We start from the raw sequence: 23,878 nt of genomic DNA, 5'->3' as shown, positions 1-23,878 counted from the left end.
TTTTTACTGCTAGACCTGTGTACTGTGAGGAGCTAAGGCCTTAGTGTCCCCTTCCTTACCTAGGTTACTCACAAAATGGATTCCCAGCGGGAACTTGCAGAGGAACTGCGGCTTTACCAATCCACCCTTCTTCAGGATGGTCTAAAAGATCTCCTGGATGAGAAAAAATTCATCGATTGCACACTAAAAGCAGGTGACAAAAGTCTTCCTTGCCACAGATTGATTTTGTCAGCTTGTAGTCCTTACTTCCGTGAGTATTTTTTATCTGAACTTGATGAGGCAAAAAAAAAGGAGGTAGTACTAGATAATGTGGATCCTGCTGTATTGGATTTAATCATTAAGTACCTGTACTCTGCCAGTATTGATCTCAACGACGGAAATGTGCAAGATATTTTTGCATTGGCCAGCCGCTTTCAGATCCCCTCCGTGTTCACTGTCTGCGTTTCGTATCTTCAGAAAAGACTTGCTCCTGGTAACTGTCTAGCTATCCTAAGATTAGGACTTCTTCTTGACTGCCCGAGACTCGCCATCTCTGCCCGTGAATTTGTGTCTGATCGCTTTGTACAGATTTGTAAGGAAGAGGACTTCATGCAACTCTCTCCACAGGAGCTGATCTCAGTCATTTCCAATGACAGCCTAAATGTAGAAAAGGAAGAAGCGGTATTTGAGGCAGTGATGAAATGGGTGCGAACAGACAAAGAAAACAGGGTTAAAAACCTTAGCGAAGTGTTTGATTGTATCCGTTTTCGCCTTATGACAGAAAAATATTTTAAAGATCATGTTGAGAAAGATGATATCATTAAAAGCAACCCAGAACTCCAGAAAAAAATCAAAGTTCTCAAAGATGCCTTTGCAGGCAAACTCCCAGAACCTAGCAAAAACACAGAGAAGGCTGGGGCTAGTGAGGTGAATGGTGATGTTGGTGATGAAGATTTACTTCCTGGTTACCTGAACGATATTCCCAGGCATGGAATGTTTGTCAAAGACCTCATCCTCTTGGTTAATGACACAGCTGCAGTGGCTTATGATCCCACGGAAAATGAATGCTACCTTACTGCACTGGCTGAGCAGATCCCCAGAAATCATTCCAGCATCGTTACCCAGCAAAATCAGGTGTACGTGGTAGGAGGCCTCTATGTGGATGAAGAAAATAAAGATCAACCTCTACAGTCGTACTTCTTCCAGGTAAGAAAGGATATTTTCATATATGTAGAGACATAAAGGAAAGGCTGTTAGTCACCGTCTAGTTAGCTGACTTGTGAATTATTCAGGCTGCTTGTATTTTATTCTACTTGATGTGCTATTCCAGTCCCTTGAATTTTCATTACTTAGAGGGCTGACAAATATTTGAATCAGTTAACTGCTTGTTAATATTTAATAAACGTTTTGGTAAAGAATGGGGTTCTAATTAATGTATAAGTGATGGCTCATGATTTTCTTTATGCACTTTTACCCAAAATGTCATGTTTATAGTTGATTGTGGCTGTAATCCTTTAAAGTCCAGTATTTTAGTAAAAACGAAATTTAATCTTGTGTCCTCTTTCTGAAAAACAGGTTACTGTATTTCCCAAAATCAAATTACTTTACCCATTACAAAATGTTAAATTGATCAGATTTTCTACCTTCTTCCAAGTTTCCTTGAACTGATTTGAAGTTCCTGGAGGTAGCGTTTCATCTCTTATTTATGGTTACTGCCTAAAATATAGTTTTGTTGAAAATGAAAAGAACTTGTATACATATTTTACATGCTTTGGATTACCTTCTAGGAAACACTGTCTACACAAGTGTCACTAATTTGGATTAATTGTATTTAGAAATATTTATTTATGATAAATGATCAAATTTATTTGGATCAGAGTTGTACTTAGACATATTGGCAACTTAATCTGTATTATGAAACCATAGAAGTTTCCAAGAAAACACATCCTCCTAAACTAACACTCTTTGTAGTTTGTTTGAAAGGAGTTCGTTTCATATTGTCAACACATTATACTTTACCAGTTTATGAAGGAATCAGTGGCTGAACCTTCATCTTTAATAATGTCCATACCAGGACTTTGTAGCTTACAGATAGTTCAAAAGAGTTTGTTTAGGTCATGGCTACTTATGGCCTGGGGTTTATGGGCACTTGAGTTGGAAAGGCCAAAGATAAGCATGTGTAGAATGTCATACCACAGTCACTGAGTGCTTTCAAAGTGTGTGACATATGGTGCATTTATAAAGCACACTCTTTAACCAGCTTTTTCTAATCTTGAAAAATGTAATAATACATGTTAATCACGGTTCTTAATTTTCCAAGTTCCATTAAAGAATGTTAACTATGAAATATAAAAATAAAATAGAAGCTGTAAATGTTAAGTATTTGAATGTGGGCCAGAAGATTTCCTAAGCCCTAATTTTAAATTCAGATAAATTTCAGGAAGGGTAAATTCAATTGAAAAGGCAATAATTTTATCTAGGAAGTAAAAATGACATCAAAATACAGACAGACAGACAGATACCCGGAAATCATAGACCCAAAGAATACTTAATAGCCTTATCTTTATTCTCTTCCATCCTGTTACTGCCCTTGCTTTTATTGACACAGCCTCTCATTTCTGAAACCTGCTTGATGTTGTTCCTTTTAGCTACAAAAGGTTATACAAAGTTGAAAGGGTCGACTCCCTGTCATTTCGCATGCCTTGCTCCTTCTAAAAGCCACAAATAGTGGGACAAGATGCCAGGATAAAAACACCTGACTGTAAAAGAGGGTTATGACTCACAAGAAAATATATGTATGAGAATCTCAGGCTTTGTATTTTCTGCTTGGTCACCTCTGTTTAAAATGTATTAAGTTAGGATTCATATGACCTTTGATTGTATACTAGAATTAGATTATGAGAATTTTTTTACCTAGGTAAGAGCCGGTTTTTTCCATAGACTTAACAGTTTCATCAAATCTGTGAACACCACATCTTAAAGTAATCTAGGTCCGAACTCTAATTTTAAGGGTGAGAAAACTGAAGCCAGAGAGGTTAAATAGCTTGACAGCTCATCTGTAAAAAAGCCTGGCAGGCAGCCTTGCTGTCTCATCTGCTGTAGGAAGTGCCCTATCCGGGGTAGTATGGGAATGTAGACAGTATTGTGTAGTGTGGGCAGTAAACCCTCCGGTTTGGGATTATGATGGCTGCTGTTCCCATTTAAAAAGACAAACTATGGGGCTTCCCTGGTGGCGCAGTGGTTGAGAGTCTGCCTGCCAATGCGGGGGACACGGGTTCGAGCCCTGGTCTGGGACGATCCCACATGCCGCGGAGCCACTAAGCCCGTGAGCCACAACTACTGAGCCTGCGCGTCTGGAGCCTGCGCTCCGCAATGGGAGAGGCCGCCACGGTGAGAGGCCCGCGCACCGCGATGAAGAGTGGCCCCCGCTCGCTGCAACTGGAGAAAGCCCTCGCATGGAAACGAAGACCCAACACAGCCATAAATAAATATAAATAAATAAATAAATACATTAAAAAAAAAAGGCAAACTATGAATTTTTATAGCTTGCATCAAGTATCACTTAAAAGCTCTGTGAGTTTGTGCAAATTATTTAACCTTTCTGTACCTCAGTTTCCTCATCTGTAAAATGGAGATAATAGAAGTCCCTATCCTGGAGGACTAGATGAGATTACCTGTGTCAAGCATTTAGTATGAAGCCTATCACAGAGTAAAAACTTCATAAATGCTCATTATTACTGCTACTATACTACATACCACTTTCTTGATAAATAATTTTTTTTCAAAAAATGAAAACATTAGTGATCACAATCTGGATGTTGAAACTTGTGACTGCAAACTAACAGTGTGTGTGTGGGGATCAAACCGCTCATCTCAGCTAGTTTTAATTAGTACTTTGCTTTAACCAAGGTTACTAGACCAGATAGAGATAGGCTTCCATAGGGACCCCTCCCTATACCACAGACTTTAATATCTGCATCTATCCTTGGTGTCCAATTATTCTGGGTTTTATTCCTTTTTCTTCCACTGCATAGAAGTAGCACTAGAGAGGACAACAAATCTGTGAATGCGCACCCTCAGAAAGCAGTTTTCTTGTGCTTTGGTGTCCTAAAATGCAAAGAGGAAAATCTTAAAATTACAAATAGTAAGTGCTAAAGCTGATGCCAGCCATATCAGAATCACCTATCCCAGGGCGTGGGCTCTTGGAGCGCTGTCTTAGGCTTGCAGAATCAGCAGTAGCAAAAACAACCAAAGTTACTTCCTAATATAAACGAGAGAGAGAGAGAAGGGTATTTTAAATGACTCCCCAAAAAAGGCTAGGAAGTTATAGGCTGTAACACCTGCCTATATCCGAAGTAATGAAGTGAAGCATGGAGAACCTAAAAATGGTGAAGGAAAGAAAAAAGATAATGCCTAGCGCCCCAGCTGTCTGTGAACTGAGCGACAGGTCCAGCTGTCCCGGGCGCCAGCTTGGGAGCATGTTAAATATAGCATGCGGGGGTCACTCACGTACTGTGACCCTCCCTACAGTGGCAACCTCTTTTTCCCCAGTGTCCTAAAAGTATTATGATTCCTTGTTCAAACCTCAACAAGGCAACATGGGAAGAAAATTTGACAAGAAATCTCACAGTGCTTAACTAATCTCCGGTGACTATTTTATTTTCTCTTTCCTTTCTTCAAGTTCTGCAGGTTTGAGTACTTTTAGCTATTTTGGTAGGCCAAGTAGCTTTTCTCATTTTTCTCGGTAATTCAAAGGTAAAATATGATCCTTTTGGGGTTGTAGTTTTACTTGTGAGACCTTTGACTATCTCAATGAATTCTAAACAACAAAGTATAGCATATTTTTTGGTACACCTGTAACAAGCTCCACAATTCCTCATATATTCTTTCTTCAGCTTGATAACGTAGCATCTGAGTGGGTTGGACTTCCACCTCTGCCTTCAGCCAGGTGTCTCTTCGGTCTGGGAGAAGTAGATGACAAAATCTATGTAGTTGCAGGCAAAGACCTTCAAACAGAGGCTTCGCTGGATTCAGTATTGTGCTATGATCCTGTGTAAGTTGGCATGACATTCTCGTTTTCTAAGCATTCAGGTATATAAGTGTCTATATCAAAGTCATAATTTTAGAACCTGAAATTCACTGAAAGCATATAAATTCTATCTTCTGCTTTTAGGGCGGCCAAATGGAATGAAGTTAAAAAACTTCCTATCAAAGTCTATGGCCATAGTGTGATTTCACATAAGGGGATGATATATTGTCTCGGAGGAAAGACAGATGACAAGTAAGTACCCTGACATCTCCTTATGGTTTATATCCAAGTGATTTTTTTATTACAAGGGTTCCTTCCTGTTTTCACTTGAATCTACATGCTGAAATAGGACTTGGTACTCTCCCATAACATTTTGAAAGTAAAATTTCAAAATAAAATTTTGAAAAGTTATTGGAGGATATTTAAAATGATTGATGAAGGAAAACTGTATACAATTTTAAAGTTGCTTAAGTCAATTTGTGTATGCCCAGCATATTGCTAAGAACAAACATAATATCTCCATCATAAGCATTCTTACAGTGGAAAAGCAGCATTTAGGAATATAATCAAGCCTTTTATTTGGCTAATTTATAATTATATTTTACTACATTAAAACCAGTGGGCTTTTTATTCATTTAGCCATAAGTAGATAAAAATTAAGTGTATCTCTTTAATGTAATATTTTAAATATAACTATTAAAACAACAGTGCTTAAAAATCATGGATTTGTACTTTACATTCATCAGAGAGAATTTGATAGTTGAGTTTGAAACTGGTGACTGGGGACTGAAAAGGGGGCAGTTCTTTCCTCAGCAATGTTTCACTTATTTACTCCTGGTCAGGTGGTATTCAAAATATTTAACAACTGGTCACAAACAGGCACTGATCAAACAGAATAGATATACCTGATATACCCAGTAGCACCCAGTCTCTTATGAGAAAAAGAGGATGAAGTTTCATATAACTTGCTTTCTATGTACTTCTCAAGGGATAGGTAATTAGGAAAGAGATCTTATACCCCCAAGGGAGAAGTGAGTTAAGAGTGCTCCAGAAGCCAGTCAGTTAAGCCAGTAGCCTGTCTGGTAAAATGAAGATTTTTAGCTTCAATAGTGAGAACAAATTTCCTGCCCCTGAAAACTCTGCCTAATTTGGCTTGTATCATTTACCCAGTTTGTTCAAGAGATGCCCAATCCTGGAAAGAGAGTCAGAATTAAGAATTTAAGGGCAAAGCAGGAAAGGAAAGTAAAATATGGAAATGTGCTAGAATTAAAGAACTGCATATTGTGCAGTTAATAGTTAATGGCTATTACTCAATTAAAATGACATATATTACAGAAAATATGATTTTTAAAAGCAAAGGGTTTTTATACAGTCTATCCATATTCAAAGATAATATATTCTGAAATTTTGAAGCTGAAATCCTCCTTAATGCCAGATAGTCCCATCAAATAAACATTTAAAGGAAGGCCATATTATAAACACACTCAGAGCAAAATCTTGTTTGGAATATTTTTCCTGAGTAATAGAATGGAAAATCTGTATTAAGCAGTGTTATGACTTTGGAAACATAGTGACTCCGCTAAATGATTTAAATTGTTTCCTTCAAGTAGTATTAGTAACTAGGAAATTGATGTGTCAGTAAGACGCATGCAGGCCTTGTCAGTAAGAATACATTAATCTTGAGAATATGATTAACCAAAACAACATTGTGGGCTTCCCTGGTGGCTCAGTGGTTAAGAGTCCACCTGCAAATGCAGGGGACACGGGTTCGAGCCCTGGTCCGGGAAGATCCCACATGCTGCAGAGCAACTAGGCCTGTGCGCCACAACTACTGAGCCCACGTGCCACAACTACTGAAGCCCACGTGCCTGGAGCCCATGCTCTGAAACAAGAGAAGCCACCGCAGTGAGAAGCCCGCGCACCGCAACAAAGAGTAACTCCTGCTCGCTGCAACTAAAGAAAGCCCGCGCAGCAACGAAGACCCAACGCAGCCATAAATAAATAAATAAATAAAGTTCCCTTTAAAAAAAAAACAAAAAAAACCCACCCCAGAACACTGCTTGACAAATGCCAAAGTCAAGAACTTTGAAAAGAGTCATTACCTAAAGTAAGCACTGAGTTATACTCGTTATCGCCACTGCATTTGAAGAACATGATTTTGGATCGTGTTCTTATTGAGGAGTTTTAAGATAATACTCATAGTCATATACTGGAGGAAATGCTTCTACTCCAGATATCTGGTCTTTTATAAAACTAAAGAAAAAAATTATGACGACCCCGGCGCCCCGGATGGGGAAGGAGGCGGGCGGCCGCTCTCCCCAGGCCGCGCACCCCTACGAACTTGCGGGCAGGAACTTAGCTGTATTGTCCTGCCTCAGAGAACAAACTCATCTACTGTAGACCTAGCCTGGGTTGCTGCCTTTGAAAGCAAGGGAAGGTCGGTACAATACCAACCACAGCTCAGCATGGAATTTCCAGAGAGGTTTTATTTCAAAACTTTGTAAAGATCGAGAACCACATGGACTTCTGCAAGGGAGATTGAACTGGCCTGAGTTTGAGCAAAAGGATAATGTGTGCCCAGCCTGTAACTAACACCAAAGAGGCCAGGTGGCAGAAGGTCTTGCATGAGCGACAGCCTTTTCCTGATAACTACGTGGATCAGAGCTTCCTGGAAGAGCTCCGGAAGAACGTCTATGCCCGGAAATACCAATATTGGGCTGTGGTATTTGAGTCCAGTGTGGTGATACAGCAGCTGTGCAGTGTCTGTGTTTTTGTGGTTATCTGGTGGTATATGGATGAGGGTCTTCTGGCTCCCCATTGGCTTTTTGGGACCGGCCTGGCTTCCTCACTGATTGGCTATGTTTTGTTTGATCTCATTGATGGAGGTGAAGGACGGAAGAAGAGTGGGCGGACCCGGTGGGCTGACTTGAAGAGTGCCCTAGTCTTCATACCTTTCACGTATGGCTTTTCGCCAGTGCTGAAGACTGACAGAGTCCGTCAGCACTGACACCATCTATGCCATGTCAGTCTTCATGCTGTTAGGCCACCTCATCTTCTTTGACTATGGTGCCAATGCTGCCATTGTATCCAGCACACTGTCCTTGAACATGGCCATCTTTGCTTCTGTCTGCCTTGCCTCACGCCTGCCCCGGTCCCTACATGCCTTCATCATGGTGACATTTGCCATCCAGATTTTTGCCCTATGGCCCATGTTACAGAAGAAACTGAAGGCATGTACTCCCCGCAGCTATGTGGGAGTCACACTGCTTTTTGCATTTTCAGCCTTGGGAGGCCTGCTGTCCATTAGTGCTGTGGGAGCCATACTCTTTGCCCTTCTGCTGGTTTCCATCTCACGTCTCTGCCCTTTCTACCTCATTCGCCTGCAGCTTTTTAAAGAAAACATTCATGGGCCTTGGGATGAGGCTGAAATCAAAGAAGACTTGTCGAGGTTCCTCAGCTGAGTTAGGGACCTCCATTCCGTTACTGAGACAAGCTGATAGACCAGCCTTCCAACTAGTAGGAGATTTGAAGGCAGAGTTCCATTCTGGAAGTGGCATAATGATCTGGGTGGGAGATCAGAGATCAAAAGAAAAAAATTACCCATAGGCTTGGGCAGTGAAGGTGCTTATCCTTTCTGTTACTTTGTCGATGAAAAAGCTTCCTGGGGCCCTCTTGAATTATTGCCTCTCATTATTATTCTCTGTAACAAATGAAGTGATGTGGTTTCTGTTTATTAAAAAAATAACACATCTAAAAAAAAAAAAATTGTCCTCACAAAAAGTTGAGGTTTTGTTTGGTTGCTTTTTGGCTTTACCAAATATATCAAGTTAATCAATTCTTATTTGGAATTTGAACTCCCATCAGTAAATTATGGAATCATAACAACATACTAAGAAGGATAATTCAGGTAAGTCCAGGTTTTTCTGGTACCATTTAGCATATAAAATTGTTTTCATTACTCATCAGCTCAGATGACTAGTTGTCTAATCTTTAGTCCCAGATTTCTTAAAATGCATTGGTATATTAGTGGTAGACTAAAATAAAATGAGCCATCATATTACAGTTACATTTAAAATAGGTACATTCACACCTAGTTATTTCTTAAGTTAACTGATTCATTCTTAGGATATTCAGATAATGAAATGAATAAACGTTTTTGTTACTGAGGCACAATAAAGGGTTTATGAATTTTTGTTAAGTCTATTGTGTATTGAATTTTGTAGCAGATAGGATTAAAATCTACTCTGCCTGGGCCTCTAGGCAATTGACAAAAGTAAAGGACCCTACCTTCCAGTAGTATAATTAAGATTTAAAATAGCTTTAGTCCTCATATTTGGAATCGTCCTTTGCTTGGTGACGTATGTTCAGATTAAGAATTTTCCTGATCCTCACTATACTACATATTTCAAACGAGAAGCAAAGGTAAATGATTAGTGAAGTTGCTTCTTTCAAAAAAGGAAGCTTCTAAAAGGACCATTTTGTTGTGTTTTATGTTTACAGAAAGTGTACAAACAGGGTGTTTACCTACAACCCCAAAAGAGGAGACTGGAGAGATCTGGCTCCAATGAAAACCCCTCGTTCCATGTTTGGAGTGGCAGTCCATAAAGGCAAAATTGTGATTGCTGGAGGCGTCACTGAAGATGGTCTTTCAGCTTCAATTGAAGCTTTTGACCTCACCACCAATAAGTAAGCTGCCATCTCTTACTACAGCATATGAATCACTATACGTTTTAATTTCTAACTTTGGAAAAAAATTAAGCTTTCCAATTAGGACATGGGGAGAGGAGGGTAGGGAGGCAAGGATTGAAGAGGAAGTATCTTCATCTGTGTTTCTTTTGGTGTTATGAGTGTGAAATGCCTAACATTTTGATGCATTATGTGTGTTTGTAATTTGGAACACATGACCCTCAAGTTAATGTTGGAGTGATCAATCTATCCTTACTTGTTATTAACTTTGTGAATTTAGTCATGCAAAGGTAATACTTCTGAATAATTATATATACATAAATGGATATACATCTCTCTATAAGGTTATTTGATTTGAAATATGTAGTTTCTTTAAGGACAAAAAGACCTCCGCTTAGTCTGTGATATTTGTAATGCTTCAGATGTTTGATTCTTTTGTGTTCTTTATAATTTTTTTTTTTTTCACTTTTAAGCTTGTATTGGCTTAAAGTTAACGTAAAAGATATTTCACAGATATTCTTTATATAGAATTAGTCCTTTTCAAGTTTTTGAGCTCACACATCTAGATGAGTATATAGTTTTTATGCTCCTCGTTTAGCAATGAAGAAAAAATTAGAGCACTATTATTACTTTTGTAAGGAACCATGTATGCCTGATTACGAAACAGACTTTAGTTAATCTGAAAATTACAAGGAAGTTTTATGGAATTGGATTTTTATAATCGTTAAAAATCATGTTTTTTGAAGACTATATAATATGGGTAAAAACGCATGTTATAAGAAGTTAAAGAAGCAGCACACAGGGCTTCCCTGGTGGCGCAGTGGTTGAGAATCTGCCTGCCAATGCAGGGCACACGGGTTCGAGCCCTGGTCTGGGAAGATCCCACATGCCGCGGAGCAACTGGGCTCGTGAGCCACAATTACTGAGCCTGCGCATCTGGAGCCTGTGCTCCGCAACAAGAGAGGCCGCGATAGTGAGAGGCCTGTGCACCGCGATGAAGAGTGGCCCCTGCTTGCCACAACTAGAGAAAGCCCTCGCACAGAAACGAAGACCCAACACAGCCATAAATAATAAAAATAAATAAATTAAAAAAAAAAAAAAGCAGCACACAAAACTGCAAATACTCTATGTTCTTAGTTTTGTTCATATGCATAGATGGATGTTTAAATTTATATGCATTTTTTAAAATGACAAAATTATAGCAAAATTTTGCTTATGATTATGTCTGAAGGACATGATCATGGGTGATATTTGTTTCTTCTATACCTTTCTGTTTCTCCAGATTTTGTACAATGTACATATATTTTTATAATTAGAGAAACATAATATGTTTAGAGAAAAACTATGAGGTCCACCTTTATGCCAGAGTAATGGAAGAGAGCTACCAAAATGACTCATTCTAGACTCTTGATACTTCCAATTAATTTGATTGATTTTATCTTTAGTGTTCCTATTTCATATAGCTATTAACATTAAAATTCCCTTAAATCCTTTACTTAAAAGGATGAAGTATAAACTATTAAAAAGAAAATTTCCAACCCTAGTTTGGAAACTATTCTTATCACATGCTTTATTAAAAAGGGTTTGGAGATTTCTTGAGACACTATGGACATCAGAGTTTTTAAAAATTTGTATTAGCATTCAAATGAAATCCAACACAGTAGGGCCTAGGAGCCCTAGAACGTCCCCCCAAAACTCCACTATTTTTTTGGGGGGGGGGCCACGCTGCACAGCATGTGGGATCTTAGTTCTCCAACCAGGAATCGAACCCGTGGCCCCTGCAGGGGAAGCACAGAGTCTTAACCACTGGACCGCCAGGGAAGTCCCTTAAAGCTCCACTATTTATGGCATACAGTTTGATAACCACTGCTGAAGGTGCTAACTAATGAAGGTGAAGTATTCTTGGATTGACATACTGAGGGCTTTAAAATCTAATTTGGTTACATCTTTCAAATAAAGGAATATTTAGATATTTTCCAGTAGCAAATTTAATCTTCTAATTTTGGATGTTTATGCTACTTGAAGTTTTTAATTATAATTTCCTATAATTGTTCAGTAAATACATTTGGCATTTTTTAAAGTTTTACATTAACTGTATCTTCAATAATTCCTAGGTGGGAAGTAATGACTGAATTTCCCCAAGAAAGAAGTTCCATCAGTTTGGTCAGCCTGGCTGGATCCCTGTATGCCATTGGTGGTTTTGCCATGATTCAGCTGGAGTCTAAAGAATTTGCACCCACTGAAGTCAATGACATATGGAAGTAAGTTTCCTTCACTCCAATTTTCTGAACCAAATATTAAATCAAATCAGATAAAACAATTTTGAAGTAAATAGGAAGCCAGACTTTCCCAAAATGTATGCTACTTCTTGATAGTAAACTAAACACTCTTTGAACCTGTTGAACTTTTACACATTGCCACTTACTTAATCAAGTACTGCTTCTAGTTAGCTATGAGCTTGGGAAAGAACTTATCGGGGCCTATTTCTTAATCAGTAATTGAGAGTTGGACAACTGATCCTTTAAGCTCCCTTCCAGCTTTAAAAGTGTAATGAACACTCTAGGCATCCAGTAGAGCAAAGGCTTCCAAACCACTTACCTTTCTCCCAGAGAGTACTTTATTTCCTAAGAAAACAGTCTGGAATGAACACTTAACCTCTTGAGTTTTCCATGATTCATTAACTCTATTTTGAATCTAATTTAAATATTTTTCCAATTTTCTGAGGATTCAGTTATAAAAGCTTTTTAAAAAAGTGAAAAGTAGCAATCCACTTGACCTCCAAGATAGGTGCTAGGTAGGTCTCCCAAGTATAACACTGACAGTTGTTACTCAATTGAACTATTTTACAGTTAAGCTTAAAATGAATGTATTTAAAAAGGGATGTATGTATATGTGTGTGTGTGTGTGTGTGTGTGTGTGTGTGTGTGTGTGTAGTTTACCATAGTTTCTAATGCAGTGAATGTCACATAGAGGACCAGTGTATCCAGAAGTCTTGGGAGCAGAAGTGTAACTTGTGTCATGGAAGAAAGTCACATAGTAACATAGCTGGGGCAGGGCATACAGTGTGCAGACGTCTGGTCACTATCAGGTCACCACATGTGCCGTCTTCAGCCTGGGCACCATGCTTGCTGATCTAAGTTTACAGGAGGTAGATCTCAGTTGCCTGAGGTGAGCATGAGTTCATGCTGTATACTCATCCAGAAACTGCCAGACTTATGCTTTACCTGTCAGTTTAAAGGCCAGCCCCACTCCCAAGTCGGATGCCCTTACCTGGCCTGTCACCAGATTGTCCAGAACCTTGGTACTCGAAGTATGGTCTGTGGACCAGCTGTGTTGGCATCTCCTGAGGGCGTCTTAGAAATGTGGAATCCCAAGCCCCAACCCAGACCTACTCAGTCAGAATCTTAATTTTAACAAGATTAGTGGGTGATTTGCTTGCACATTTAAGTTTATAAGTACAGCTTTGGAAGAGTGATCAGTGAAGGCATAACACTGAACCTGAGAGTGAAAAGTAGGTAACATTTGTTGTATACCTGAACCAGCACATGCCTTATTCCCAGCTGGTAAACTGGAAGGCTGAAAGGCTGGCAGCTTAACCAAACAATTATTTTGTGCAACAGACATCACTTCCTTATGTTGTTGTAACAGTAACTAGCTGTGTAGAGGGCAAGAAAAAGTGGCTATAAAAGGAAGTTAACTGGGACTTCCCTGGTGGCGTAGTGATTAAGAATCTGCCTGCCAATGCAGGGGACACGGGTTCGATCCCTGGTTCGGGAAGATCCCACATGCCATGGGGCAACTAAGCCCACGCGCCACAACTAGTGAGCCTGCGCTCTAGAACCTGCGAGCCACAACTACTGAGCCCACGTGCCACAACTACTGAAGCCTGCACGCCTAGAGCCCGTGCTCCGCAACGAGAAGCCACTGCAATGAGAAGCCTGCAATGAGAAGCCCGAGCACCACAATGAAGAGTAGCCCCCTCTCGCCACAACGAGTGAAAGCCCACGTGCAGCAACGAAGACCCAATGCAGCCAAAAATAAATAAATAAAATAAATAAATTTATTTTAAAAATAAAGGAAGTTAACTATTACCTTTCTCCCTCCAAAAAAGAGGGAAGAAGATAAAGAAACTGGAAATTTCCAGGGAAAGAAGTTAGACCTAGCAAGAGCATGAGATGGGGAAAGACTGGAAAGCAGCAGAAAAAAATATGAAATAATGGAGGGCTGGGAAGGTTAGGGTTTTTGGAAGATGGGGATAGGTACCAAGAGTGAATAGGCAGTGATTCTTAACCCCAGCTGCTTTTACTTTTTTTTTTTTTTTTTGGCCGCACTGCGCAGCATGTGGAATCTTAGTTCCCCGACCAGGGATTGAATGCACGCCCCCTGCATTGGGAGCGTGATGTCTTAACCACTGGACCACCAGGGAAGTCCCCTGGCTGCTTTTAAAATATATCAGTGCCTGGGCCTTCATGCAGACCAATTAAATCAGTTTCTGCAGGCAGGGCCTGGGCATCACTAGTTCTTAAAACCTTCCAGGTGATTCTAATATGCAGCAAGCCTTGAGAAACACTGATGTTAAGGAATGGTGCTATCAGCTGAACCCCACATGAGCCACTCTGGATCCTAATGGTGATCAAAAGCCAAGTTGCTTCAACAGAATACTGCAGGCAGCAAAGGAAAGTACAGCATCTCCTGCTAAAATTACCTCTTATATTGCTGAGAGGAGACTGAATGAGGGATTCTCTCTGATGATGGTTTATTTTCGCGATTAAGGCAGTGCTTCTCAAAACTGCTTGCTCATTGGAATCACCTCAGGAACTTCAAAAAGTACTGATGCTGCCTCTGTTCCCCTCTATTGATTGTGATTTAATTGACCTGGGATTTGGTCTGGGCTTCGGAACTTTCAAAAGATCCCCAGATGATTCTAATGTGCAGACAAATTTGGGAACCGCTGGATTTGGGAAAGGCAAGAGGAGGGGGCATTCATCCTTATCTGCTTGGCTGTAAAATTTTAAATTTAGGTACTGGTATTTTCCATTTAGGTAATAAAATCTGGGGCAATAATTCTCAAACCTTGCTGCATATTAGAATCACTTTGGGAACTTTAAAAAATCCTCACGCCCAGGCCATAGTCCATACCAATAAAGTCAACCTGTAGGGGTGGGACCCAGGCCTCAATATTTTTAACGTCTCCACGTAGTTCCAACTTGCGAGTCAAGTCTGAGAACCAGTGATCTGCAGTGGTTCCCAAGGCAGCATCAGCACCACCTGAGTACTTGGTAGATGTGCAAATCTTTAGTCCTCACCCCGCAGACCTACTGAACCTCTGGAGGTAGGGGCCAGCAAACTGTGTTCTAACAAGCCCTCCAGGTGACTTTGATATGCAATAAGTTGAAAGACACTGACCTCCAGAGAAGTGGCTCCCCACTTGCCCTCAACTTCCTAGTGAATCTCTATTCACACATGCAGAGATGAAAATAACAGTGTACTACATTCTAAATCTATAGACCCTCTTACTGTGATATGTAAAAAATAATTTCCATTCTCATATTTTTTCTTGAAATCATTCCATTATGTAGGACTGACCAAGCTGGAAGTAAAAAATATAACTGCTGGGAAGCAAATGCTTTTAGGCCTCATTTAACCTCAACCTCCTATTGCTTAAATGTGGTCACTTTTTCATTAGATCATTTAAAACTGTTCTTTATCTTTTAATTTGTTGCTCCAAATTCTATATAGATAATCAAGGTTCTTTTCCTTATTAGTGGTAAAATATTTTTTGTCTACTTTTCCCTACATAAAAATCACTCAGTGCACAGTACAGCTGTACAGCTGTTAAATTTGGACCATTGATGAAATTAAGTCAGATAGGCATCAGCTAATTTTAAAATTATTTTAAATCTCACTCACTCCTTGTAGAATGATTTCGGAGTATTTCCTATGTGCCAAGTATTGATAGCTTCTGGAGGAGGGAAGATAGTAATGTGAATAAGATATATGTACCTTTGAGTTTGTTGAGGACATAAATATATGGGAAAAAATTAAAATAGAATGATAATTGTTATAATGGATACCATACAAAGGACACTGTGAGAAATGAAGAGAAAACAACAAACTCTGCTTGAGGAAGGTGAGAAAGGCTTCAGAAAGAAGGCAGTGTTTAGGCGTTTCTCATGCAGAGATGGCATTCCAGGCATCAGGCAGAGGAAAAGCACACAGGTCTCAAAGGAACCCAAGTTGTCTGTATCTATCTTTATAACCCTGAATATTCAGAGGGGACGACCAGTTCTTACCTAATGTCAAGTGCAAAGTCTAAGAGTAGTACTCACACAGGACAATAAAGGGGAAAGAGAATGGCTTCTTACAGAGTGACCACTAGTGTCATGTACCATGCTGAGCACTAGTGTATGGGAACAGCTGAAATCATAATCAAACTGCCTAACAGTCCCTGCTCTTCCCAGTTCTTACTCTTTGCTGACCTTGACTCATGGGGACCAGCCATCTTTAGCAGTCCAAAGGTGAAAAGATTAATTGCCTGTCTGTTACCCGTCATCTCTGGATGGTCTCTAATTCCCGGAGAAGGGTTAACTGCCTAAGCATCCAGATTAAATACCATGCCAGTAATATGGGCATATGCTCAGAGAATGCATATTTTTGGAGGAATTCAAGTGTTTGTTAGTCTACAAGTCAGGTGCATCCTCCTCTGGGTAAGAGCCAGTAGGGTTTTCTCAGAGAACAACATTTGTATATTCAACACAGGGAAATCTATAGAACTATCTACTTAAAAACAACTTACTGATTGCTTTCTTTTTCTCCATCAGGTATGAAGATGATAAAAAAGAATGGGCCGGAATGTTGAAAGAAATACGTTATGCTTCAGGAGCTAGTTGCCTAGCAACACGGTTAAATCTCTTCAAACTGTCTAAGCTATAAACAAGAAGGTGAAAAACCATAATAGATAGGGAGGTGGTCTGTTTGGATAATAGGGCTTTAATTTATTGTTTTTAAAAAGGCTATACAGAGATTCATGTAGAAATGATTCACTATGTTATTGTCCAGGAGATTAGCAATGAGAATCAAAACCTCAAAGTTATTGAATCTTCAATGTAATGATCAGAGCTTAAAACCATTTTCTAAGAAATTAAATCTTAAATTGAACAGATTATTCCTTTCGTTAATCTGTCTCAATCAATTGTAAAGAAGCTTCCTAAATCTGAGTTTACTAATCTTTCATTTGCATTGTTAAGGTACCTTTACACTTGTTTTCTATTACAAATGAAATTGGAGAATGAAATATGTACATCTGCATTTTCTAAACATGTTTAAAATAGCAAAAACCTTTCCTCATGCTTCAAGATATAACAAGAATCCTGTGCATTATATTAAAGATTATATGCTGTAAGAAAACTTTGGAAATGCTATTTAAGGAGTATAATAAATGGGTCTTATTTAAATTTAAATAAATTTAAAAATAATAAAATAAAATAATATAGTTCCTGCCACATAGTATGCACTCAAAGAATGAACTGTAAACTACTTAAGTTTCTTAAAAGCTACATGTCTTTTACATTAAGAATTTTAAACAATTTCCCAACTAGATAGTAGAGAAAGTAGTCCATTGTAAAATGTGTTTATTTTAATAGGTATTAATTGACCTAGAAATCAATTCTACATTATTTTTTAATTGAATCAAGCCACTTAATTAAAATAAGTCCAAATATGACACACCATGATAACTAATTTTCAAAAAAAACTATGATGATGATTTGCCTTCTCCAAATATCCGTTCTCTCAGGTAGTCCATTCGAGCATTCTTTGTTGACAGTGCCATAGAGTTCCATTCAAAATGAGGGATCTGTAAAATATGTAGTCTGAATGAAAGCTCAAAAGCAGCAACAAAAAACATCAGGGAAGACCTCTAAGAATACTGAGAAGAGCTATAGGAACCCTAAGACATTAGTTTACATAAGCATAGCCTTTGAACCCTATTTGGAAGGTTGCCTCCTTGACAACACCTGGAAGACCCTTTTCTGCTTCACAGCTCCTTTCATCCTCCTGTTCCTACAATACCAACAATGGACATTTTTTCCCATGTGCCTTTCTTATATTTATACACTAGCCTTTTTCTCTTATAACTCCATCCATCTCCATAGTGCCTCTCTTTATTGTAAGATGAATATAAAAATCAAGAGATCTTCTAGAGACAATTTAAAAAATTATTTTTATTTACTATTCTTAAAAAAAAAAAAGGGTGTTCTATTTCAGAGAGATTTTAATATAGCTTTTTTTTAATATTAAAAAGAAAAGGTAATTCTACAACTTTCACCTTAAAAGGGGACACATGTAAAGCCAGTGTCTCTGGGTTTTTTAAAGGCTGAATTACATAAGTATTTCATACCTGAATTACACGATAGCCCAAAATTTCCAAGTGTCGTTTTTTCATAGCAGATTTTCCTTTTAAATGAGGGATGTTTCTACAAAATGCTCTCGAATCCAAAAATTCCAAAGCAATCCTACATAAGATGAAAATAAATATTTACTTCTGAAATTGAGAAACTGAATAATTATAAGCTTTTTAGGAACAAGGGTGCATCTTTATAAACTAAAAATCGCCAAATGAATAAATGAGTATACTAAGTTATTTTTCTACTTAAATTAGTAATTAATGACAAGTAGTCCGATTCATTAGAATTAAACCAAATTATAGTAAGTATCTGCATGCTTTCATCTATTTGTTTCTTTGTCCAATACATATTTATTATGCACCTACCATATGTAAGGCACTGTGAGGGATACAAAAATAAAAGGACACACTTTATAGTCTAACAAAGAACATGTGATACATAGTAAGTAACTGTAATGCAGTGTAGGAAGCAGCTATGTGCTATCCGAAAAGTAGAGAGGCATGGGAGGTCCAAAGAAGAAGATACTATTTATTTCCACTGAGGACAACTTGAAGGTTAGTGCTTTAGATATTGCTAGGCTTTGGACAATGAAGGATGGAGATTAAAGCAGAAAGCACAAGAAAAGCAAAGGTATGTGGGTAGCATGCATGAGATACATGAGGAGCAGATTCTACTATAAATAATCCTTGATAGCTGAGTTCATTAAACCGTGCCAAATTTAACATTTGGATAACAAAATCTGAAACTAAGAAAGGTACTTTTCAGCTCCTGGTGGCAGTCTTGATCCAGCTATTTGAGTATTTAATTCCGAGTGTATTTTTGGTAGTTTTCCCAAAGTTGTATTATGGCTTCCATACGGAAGAGGTTTTTTCCTTTTATCCAAGATACACTCAAAATCTATAAGAAAGTACAGGAACCAACAATATGAATTAGGTAAATTCTTATAGGTAAAATTTTAAGATATATTTTAAATATTTATACGTGTATACAAAGACACACACACACACACAAACATGAAGAATGAGGTACCTCCCTAATTATCCAACTTATTTCATTTATTTATTTATTTATTTTGGCCACACCATGCAGCATGCAGGATCTTAGTTCCCCGACCAGGGATTGAACCCCTGCCCCCTGCAGTGGAAGCTCGGAGTCTTAACCAATGGACCGCCAGGGAAGTCCCTATCCAACTTATTTTATATATATGATCTAGTCCAAGATCACCTCTCTTTGAAAATCAATGAATAAAAATCAACCAGCAAGTATTACTAAACTATTATTTAGCATGGGGGCTATATTTAGCACTGCACTAAGCCAAATCATATTACAGTTTTATTTTAATCCCCTTAAATCTCTTGGTCACAATTGGAGGAAGCTAAACCAACTCATCTGAAAATTAGTAAAGACAAAGATTGAAGCATGTATCCTGTCTTTCCTGTATGAACTGTACATAGGGTAACTAAACAGTTGACATAGGAAAGTTCTTTTTAGACAAATTCCAACTAATAAATGCAGAATGACAGATGCAGAATATCACTACTTTTCCACCCTTGATGAATAATGCATTTAGACAATAATTTTAATGGCTACTAAAATCAGTAGGTGAAAAGCTGATGGGAAAGCTTCCTAACGGATGAGCTGACAACATATAAACACACTGATGAATCTTAACATGATAAAAAGGGGACAACCAGAATTGTATGTCTTCTGATAAGATGCAATAAGAAGCACATACCGCCTATGAAAAAGCTGGCCAAAAAAATCACCACTGCCACTCCCAAACTAACCTGAATCTAATCAAGCCTCTAGATCTAACTACTGGTTTACAGGAAAAATAGGGGATGCAGGAGCATGTTGAATGACACCACAGGGTTTCAACTGGAAAAGTCCAACAAACAGTAAAATAAAACATATAAAAGATAATTGAGACACTTGAACGTTGACAAGCTATACAATATTAAGAAATTATTATGAATAGTTGTAGAGGTGAAAATGATGGCACTGTGGTTATATATCCTTTAAGATATACATTCTAAAATGATATATTATCTGTGATTTGCTTGAAAAGGATCAGGTGGGACTCTGGTTAGTGAGTATTAATAATTTTTAATGCTGGATGAGGGTTCATTACACTATTCTATTCTTGAATATGTATGACATTTTTCCATAATAAAAACAATCATAAAAATGTATTTAAACCAAGAAAAATGAAAAAAGAAACAATGAATGAAAAGGAAGAAAGAGTAGGTTTAATTACCTATTCTTTACATATAAGGGAAACTGGGGCACTGAAGCATCTTCAAGTTAATTATCGAACATGAAATATACTTTTCTCATAAAGAAAATGAATTCTGGAGCTAGAATGCCTAGGTCATCCTGGCTTTGCCATCTGCCAGCTACATAACCTTGGGCAAACAACAATGTCTCTGGGCCTCAGTTTCCTTATCTATAAAATAGAATAATTTGCAAAACTTATAGGGACATAATAAGTTTATTATATATAAAACACATAATAATATCTAACACATAATTAATATGTAACATTATAATATGTAAGTGTGTCAATTACTGTTGTTGTGATATGAAATTACAGCATTGTTTGAAAGATGCACATACCAGCAAAAAACCTTAATAAATCACAGCATAGTCATTCAATGAAATATTATGCAGTCACTAAAATAATGTATAATTATATTTCTTGGCATAGAAAAATATTGACAACATATAAACAAAGTTACAAACACTATAAAATAAGCCATTTTGGTTTTTATAAAAGTCAGAACTTTTTAAAATACATATTGCTTGCACACATGAACATGTATTGCTTGTAAAATTAGAAAGAAAACAACAAATGTCATTAAAAATGAAAAAAAAAGTCAGAAGGAGAAACATAGACACCAAAAGTAAAGAGTGTTTGTACCATGGGTGATTTTCCTCTTTTTGTTATCTGTCCTTTCTGGTTTTTCTATAAGCATGTATTATGTATCATATAAATGAGTGTTTTCTTCCAATCCTTAGTTCTTAATCATACTACTGTATTGCCTTAATTATACCATATCCTTATATACCAATTAAATCTTATTTTTAATGATCTATATATATTTTCACATAAAAATAAGCCTCTTGACAACATGAGGTACAAATATGAGTTGGCAATACAATGGGCTTGGGATATAATAATCCTAGTTCCCCGACCAGGGATTGAACCCATACCCCCTTCAGTGCAAGTGCAGAGTCCTAACCACTGGATCACCAGGGAATTTCCTGAAAATTTCCAAGATAACGAAAATATTCAAAAAAAAGTTTTAAAATTCCAATTGATAAGATGATTATGTTTAGTTTGGCTTTCTGAAAGTAGCTAATAACCTACCAAAGACTTACCTATTGTGTAGTAATAAGGTGTAAGAACAGAAGCTTTTACAAAATTGATTCCTCCTAGTACCTCTGCTAACATTTTATAAATCTGCTGTTGTGCTCCATTCATACTGCCAAAATCTTCAGGAAAATAAAAATAATTAGTTCACTTAAAATAATCAGCTTTTGAATGAAAATCATCCCATACCTACAAACTGAAAAATAGATTAATATTTCCAACAAGAGCTTCCATGTATTGTAATACCACTTGCAATAACACTAAATTCAGCACAAGTTCTTTGGCTCTCTACCAAAAGAGGTTTAGTGTCCTAAATATTAAGAAATTCTTACAACACAAATTTCATCTACAAAATGGTTCCATTAAACAAGTTATGGCACTCTTGGGAACGCTGGTGTCATGGTTAGGTTTAACAATAAAAACAGTGCACTACCTAATAATGTACTTTAGAATTAAGCTTTACTTTCTGACCCAAACAAAACTCAAACCTTTTTTATACTGCTGTTGACAGAAGCGGTCATGAAACCATGGAATCTGATATTCAGGACATTCCAAGCAGACTGCTCTATTTAATTCCATAAGACGAAATTGGACCTTCATATTTAGAGATGAACATAAAACTGAAATTTAAAAAATACATTAATAGACTTTGATAGCTTGAACTTAGCAAAGACGATTCATTTTTCACATTCATTTATCCCCATAATGGTTGTAACTTTTATTCTCGTATATGTACAAAATACGTACGTATTCTCATACATACAAAATCATTTCATTTGCATACACATACTTTATATTTTTAAATTATTACATTCAGTGGGATTATTAGGACAAACACCGATGTTTTTCACTAATTATGAATATTAAAACTACATTTTAGGGGCTCCCCTGGTGGCACAGTGGTTAAGAAACCGCCTGCCAATGAAGGGGACACGGGTTCGAGCCCTGGTCTGGGAAGATCCCACATGCCGCAGAGCAACTAAGTCCATGCGCCACAACTACTGAGCCCGTGCTCTAGAGCCCACAAACCACAACTACTGAGCCCACGTGCCACAACTACTGAAGCCCGCATGCCTAGAGCCCATGCTCCGCAACAAGAGAAGCCACTGCAATGAGAAGCCCGCGCACCGCAACGAACAGTAGCCCTGATCATCGCAACTACAGAAAGCCACGCACAGCAACGAAGAACCAAAGCAGTCAAAAAAAATTAAATAAAATAAAAACAAAAAAACACTACATTTAAAAAAATACTACTAAAGAATATTCATTGACCTAATATTCCACATTTAGCAATCTATCCTAAGGAAACAAAGATGAGGGCAATGACTCATGTATAATAATCATTATTTATAGTAATGAAGAATTGGAAACAACCTACATGCTAACAAATTTTATTACTTCCTTATAATGGCAGATTCTATAGACTGAAAAATCATGACATCAAAAAATATTTAATGGCATGGAAAATTGTTCAAAATATAGTTCAATGACAAAAGCAACAGACAAAAGTGCCCATATGTATAATTCAAATTTTGTTTTAAAATATATATATATATATATAAATATAAATATTTATAATTAAATGCTTTAGTATGTAGGTAGAGCTGAAACTTGGATATAAAATACAAGTGATAATTTATTAAATTAAAAAATATATACATACGTTCAAGTTGAGAATCTAATTTGGCTAAGAATCTTATGTTAAAAATTGCCTTCAGTAGATCTTCTGAAAAATATTCACGTGTGGCCAAAGAGTAACCAAGAAACACTAACATGAGAGGATCCAATATATCTAGAACAAAATTAAGATTAAAAAAAAAATTAAAATGTACAGCTGCTTCACCTATACGTAATATATACTTTATTCAGGTAAAACCAGGTTTTAAAAAAATAATACAAACACAACCTTGACAAAATTAATCTATACCATCACAAGTCTGGATAGTGGTAAAGTGGTTACCTTCGGGTGGGTGAAGAATGGGAAAGAGGGCCAGGGAGAGGGTACTATGCTAATATTCTATTTCTTGATCTGGGTAATGATTCCTTGGCTGATTCAATTTGTATAAATTCACATACTATATATATACTAAGGATATGTACACATTTCTGTGTTATTATTATACTTCCATTAAAAGTCTTTAAAATTGCCTTGAAAAGAGAAAGATTGAAAACAAAGGGTCAGTAGAGTATGTAAAAATTAGTGATCCCAGTCTCTATATACTGATAATATTGCTCAGAATGTGTGCAGAATCTTTCTAAGCACTTTACAAATATTAACTCATTTAAACTTCACTTCAGTGTAAAGTAGTAATGATTATTATCTCCGTTTTATAAACTGAGTGTACTGAAGCACACAGAAGTTTAATGACTTGCCCCAAGTCACATGGTTAGCAAGTGGAGGGTGAG

At 37.4% G+C, this 23,878-nt stretch overlaps 3 protein-coding genes across 7 annotated transcripts in view; 2 read left to right on the top strand and 1 right to left on the bottom strand.

Annotated features, from left to right (window-relative positions):
• The first annotated feature begins 71 nt into the window (after window positions 1-71).
• KLHL41 (kelch like family member 41) lies at window positions 72-16,831 on the top strand. Its single transcript, XM_068544955.1, has 6 exons — window positions 72-1,185; window positions 4,875-5,032; window positions 5,153-5,260; window positions 9,509-9,694; window positions 11,809-11,955; window positions 16,516-16,831. Exons 1-6 carry the CDS (start codon window positions 76-78, stop codon window positions 16,625-16,627), a joined length of 1,821 nt encoding a protein of 606 aa, XP_068401056.1. The 5' UTR covers window positions 72-75; the 3' UTR covers window positions 16,628-16,831.
• On the top strand, window positions 7,578-8,560 carry LOC137764881 (phosphatidylinositol N-acetylglucosaminyltransferase subunit C-like). The gene is given in 2 exon segments (XM_068543933.1): window positions 7,578-7,993; window positions 7,995-8,560. Coding segments are annotated over 2 exon segments (891 nt in total). The 3' UTR covers window positions 8,470-8,560.
• A 498-nt stretch (window positions 16,832-17,329) lies between the features above and the next one.
• FASTKD1 (FAST kinase domains 1) overlaps window positions 17,330-23,878 on the bottom strand; it is a 30,288-nt gene continuing 23,739 nt past the window's right edge. For all 5 annotated transcript variants that reach the window (XM_068544947.1, XM_068544948.1, XM_068544949.1 and 2 more), the window contains 6 exons: window positions 23,136-23,264; window positions 21,961-22,092; window positions 21,481-21,594; window positions 18,858-18,996; window positions 18,093-18,207; window positions 17,330-17,549 (listed from right to left, as the gene is read on the bottom strand). In XM_068544947.1, the coding sequence (XP_068401048.1) occupies window positions 17,448-17,549; window positions 18,093-18,207; window positions 18,858-18,996; window positions 21,481-21,594; window positions 21,961-22,092; window positions 23,136-23,264 (731 nt within the window). In that variant the 3' untranslated portion in view covers window positions 17,330-17,447. The remainder of the gene's footprint in view (window positions 17,550-18,092; window positions 18,208-18,857; window positions 18,997-21,480; window positions 21,595-21,960; window positions 22,093-23,135; window positions 23,265-23,878) is intronic.

The sequence above is a fragment of the Eschrichtius robustus genome, chromosome 5 (genome assembly GCF_028021215.1).
Source record: "Eschrichtius robustus isolate mEscRob2 chromosome 5, mEscRob2.pri, whole genome shotgun sequence".
Classification (NCBI taxonomy): Eukaryota; Metazoa; Chordata; class Mammalia; order Artiodactyla; family Eschrichtiidae; genus Eschrichtius; species Eschrichtius robustus.
The sequence above is the reverse complement of the archived record's forward strand: the minus strand, read 5'-3'. Positions and strand labels throughout refer to the sequence as shown.

Excerpts from the sequence above, each read along its gene's own strand:
- KLHL41 (XM_068544955.1), top strand. The coding sequence starts at position 76 with ATGGATTCCCAGCGGGAACTTGCAGAGGAACTGCGGCTTTACCAATCC. Across the intron at positions 5,261-9,508 it reads GGAGGAAAGACAGATGACAA|AAAGTGTACAAACAGGGTGT; the intron begins GTAAGTACCCTG and ends TTATGTTTACAG. Across the intron at positions 11,956-16,515 it reads GAAGTCAATGACATATGGAA|GTATGAAGATGATAAAAAAG; the intron begins GTAAGTTTCCTT and ends TTTCTCCATCAG.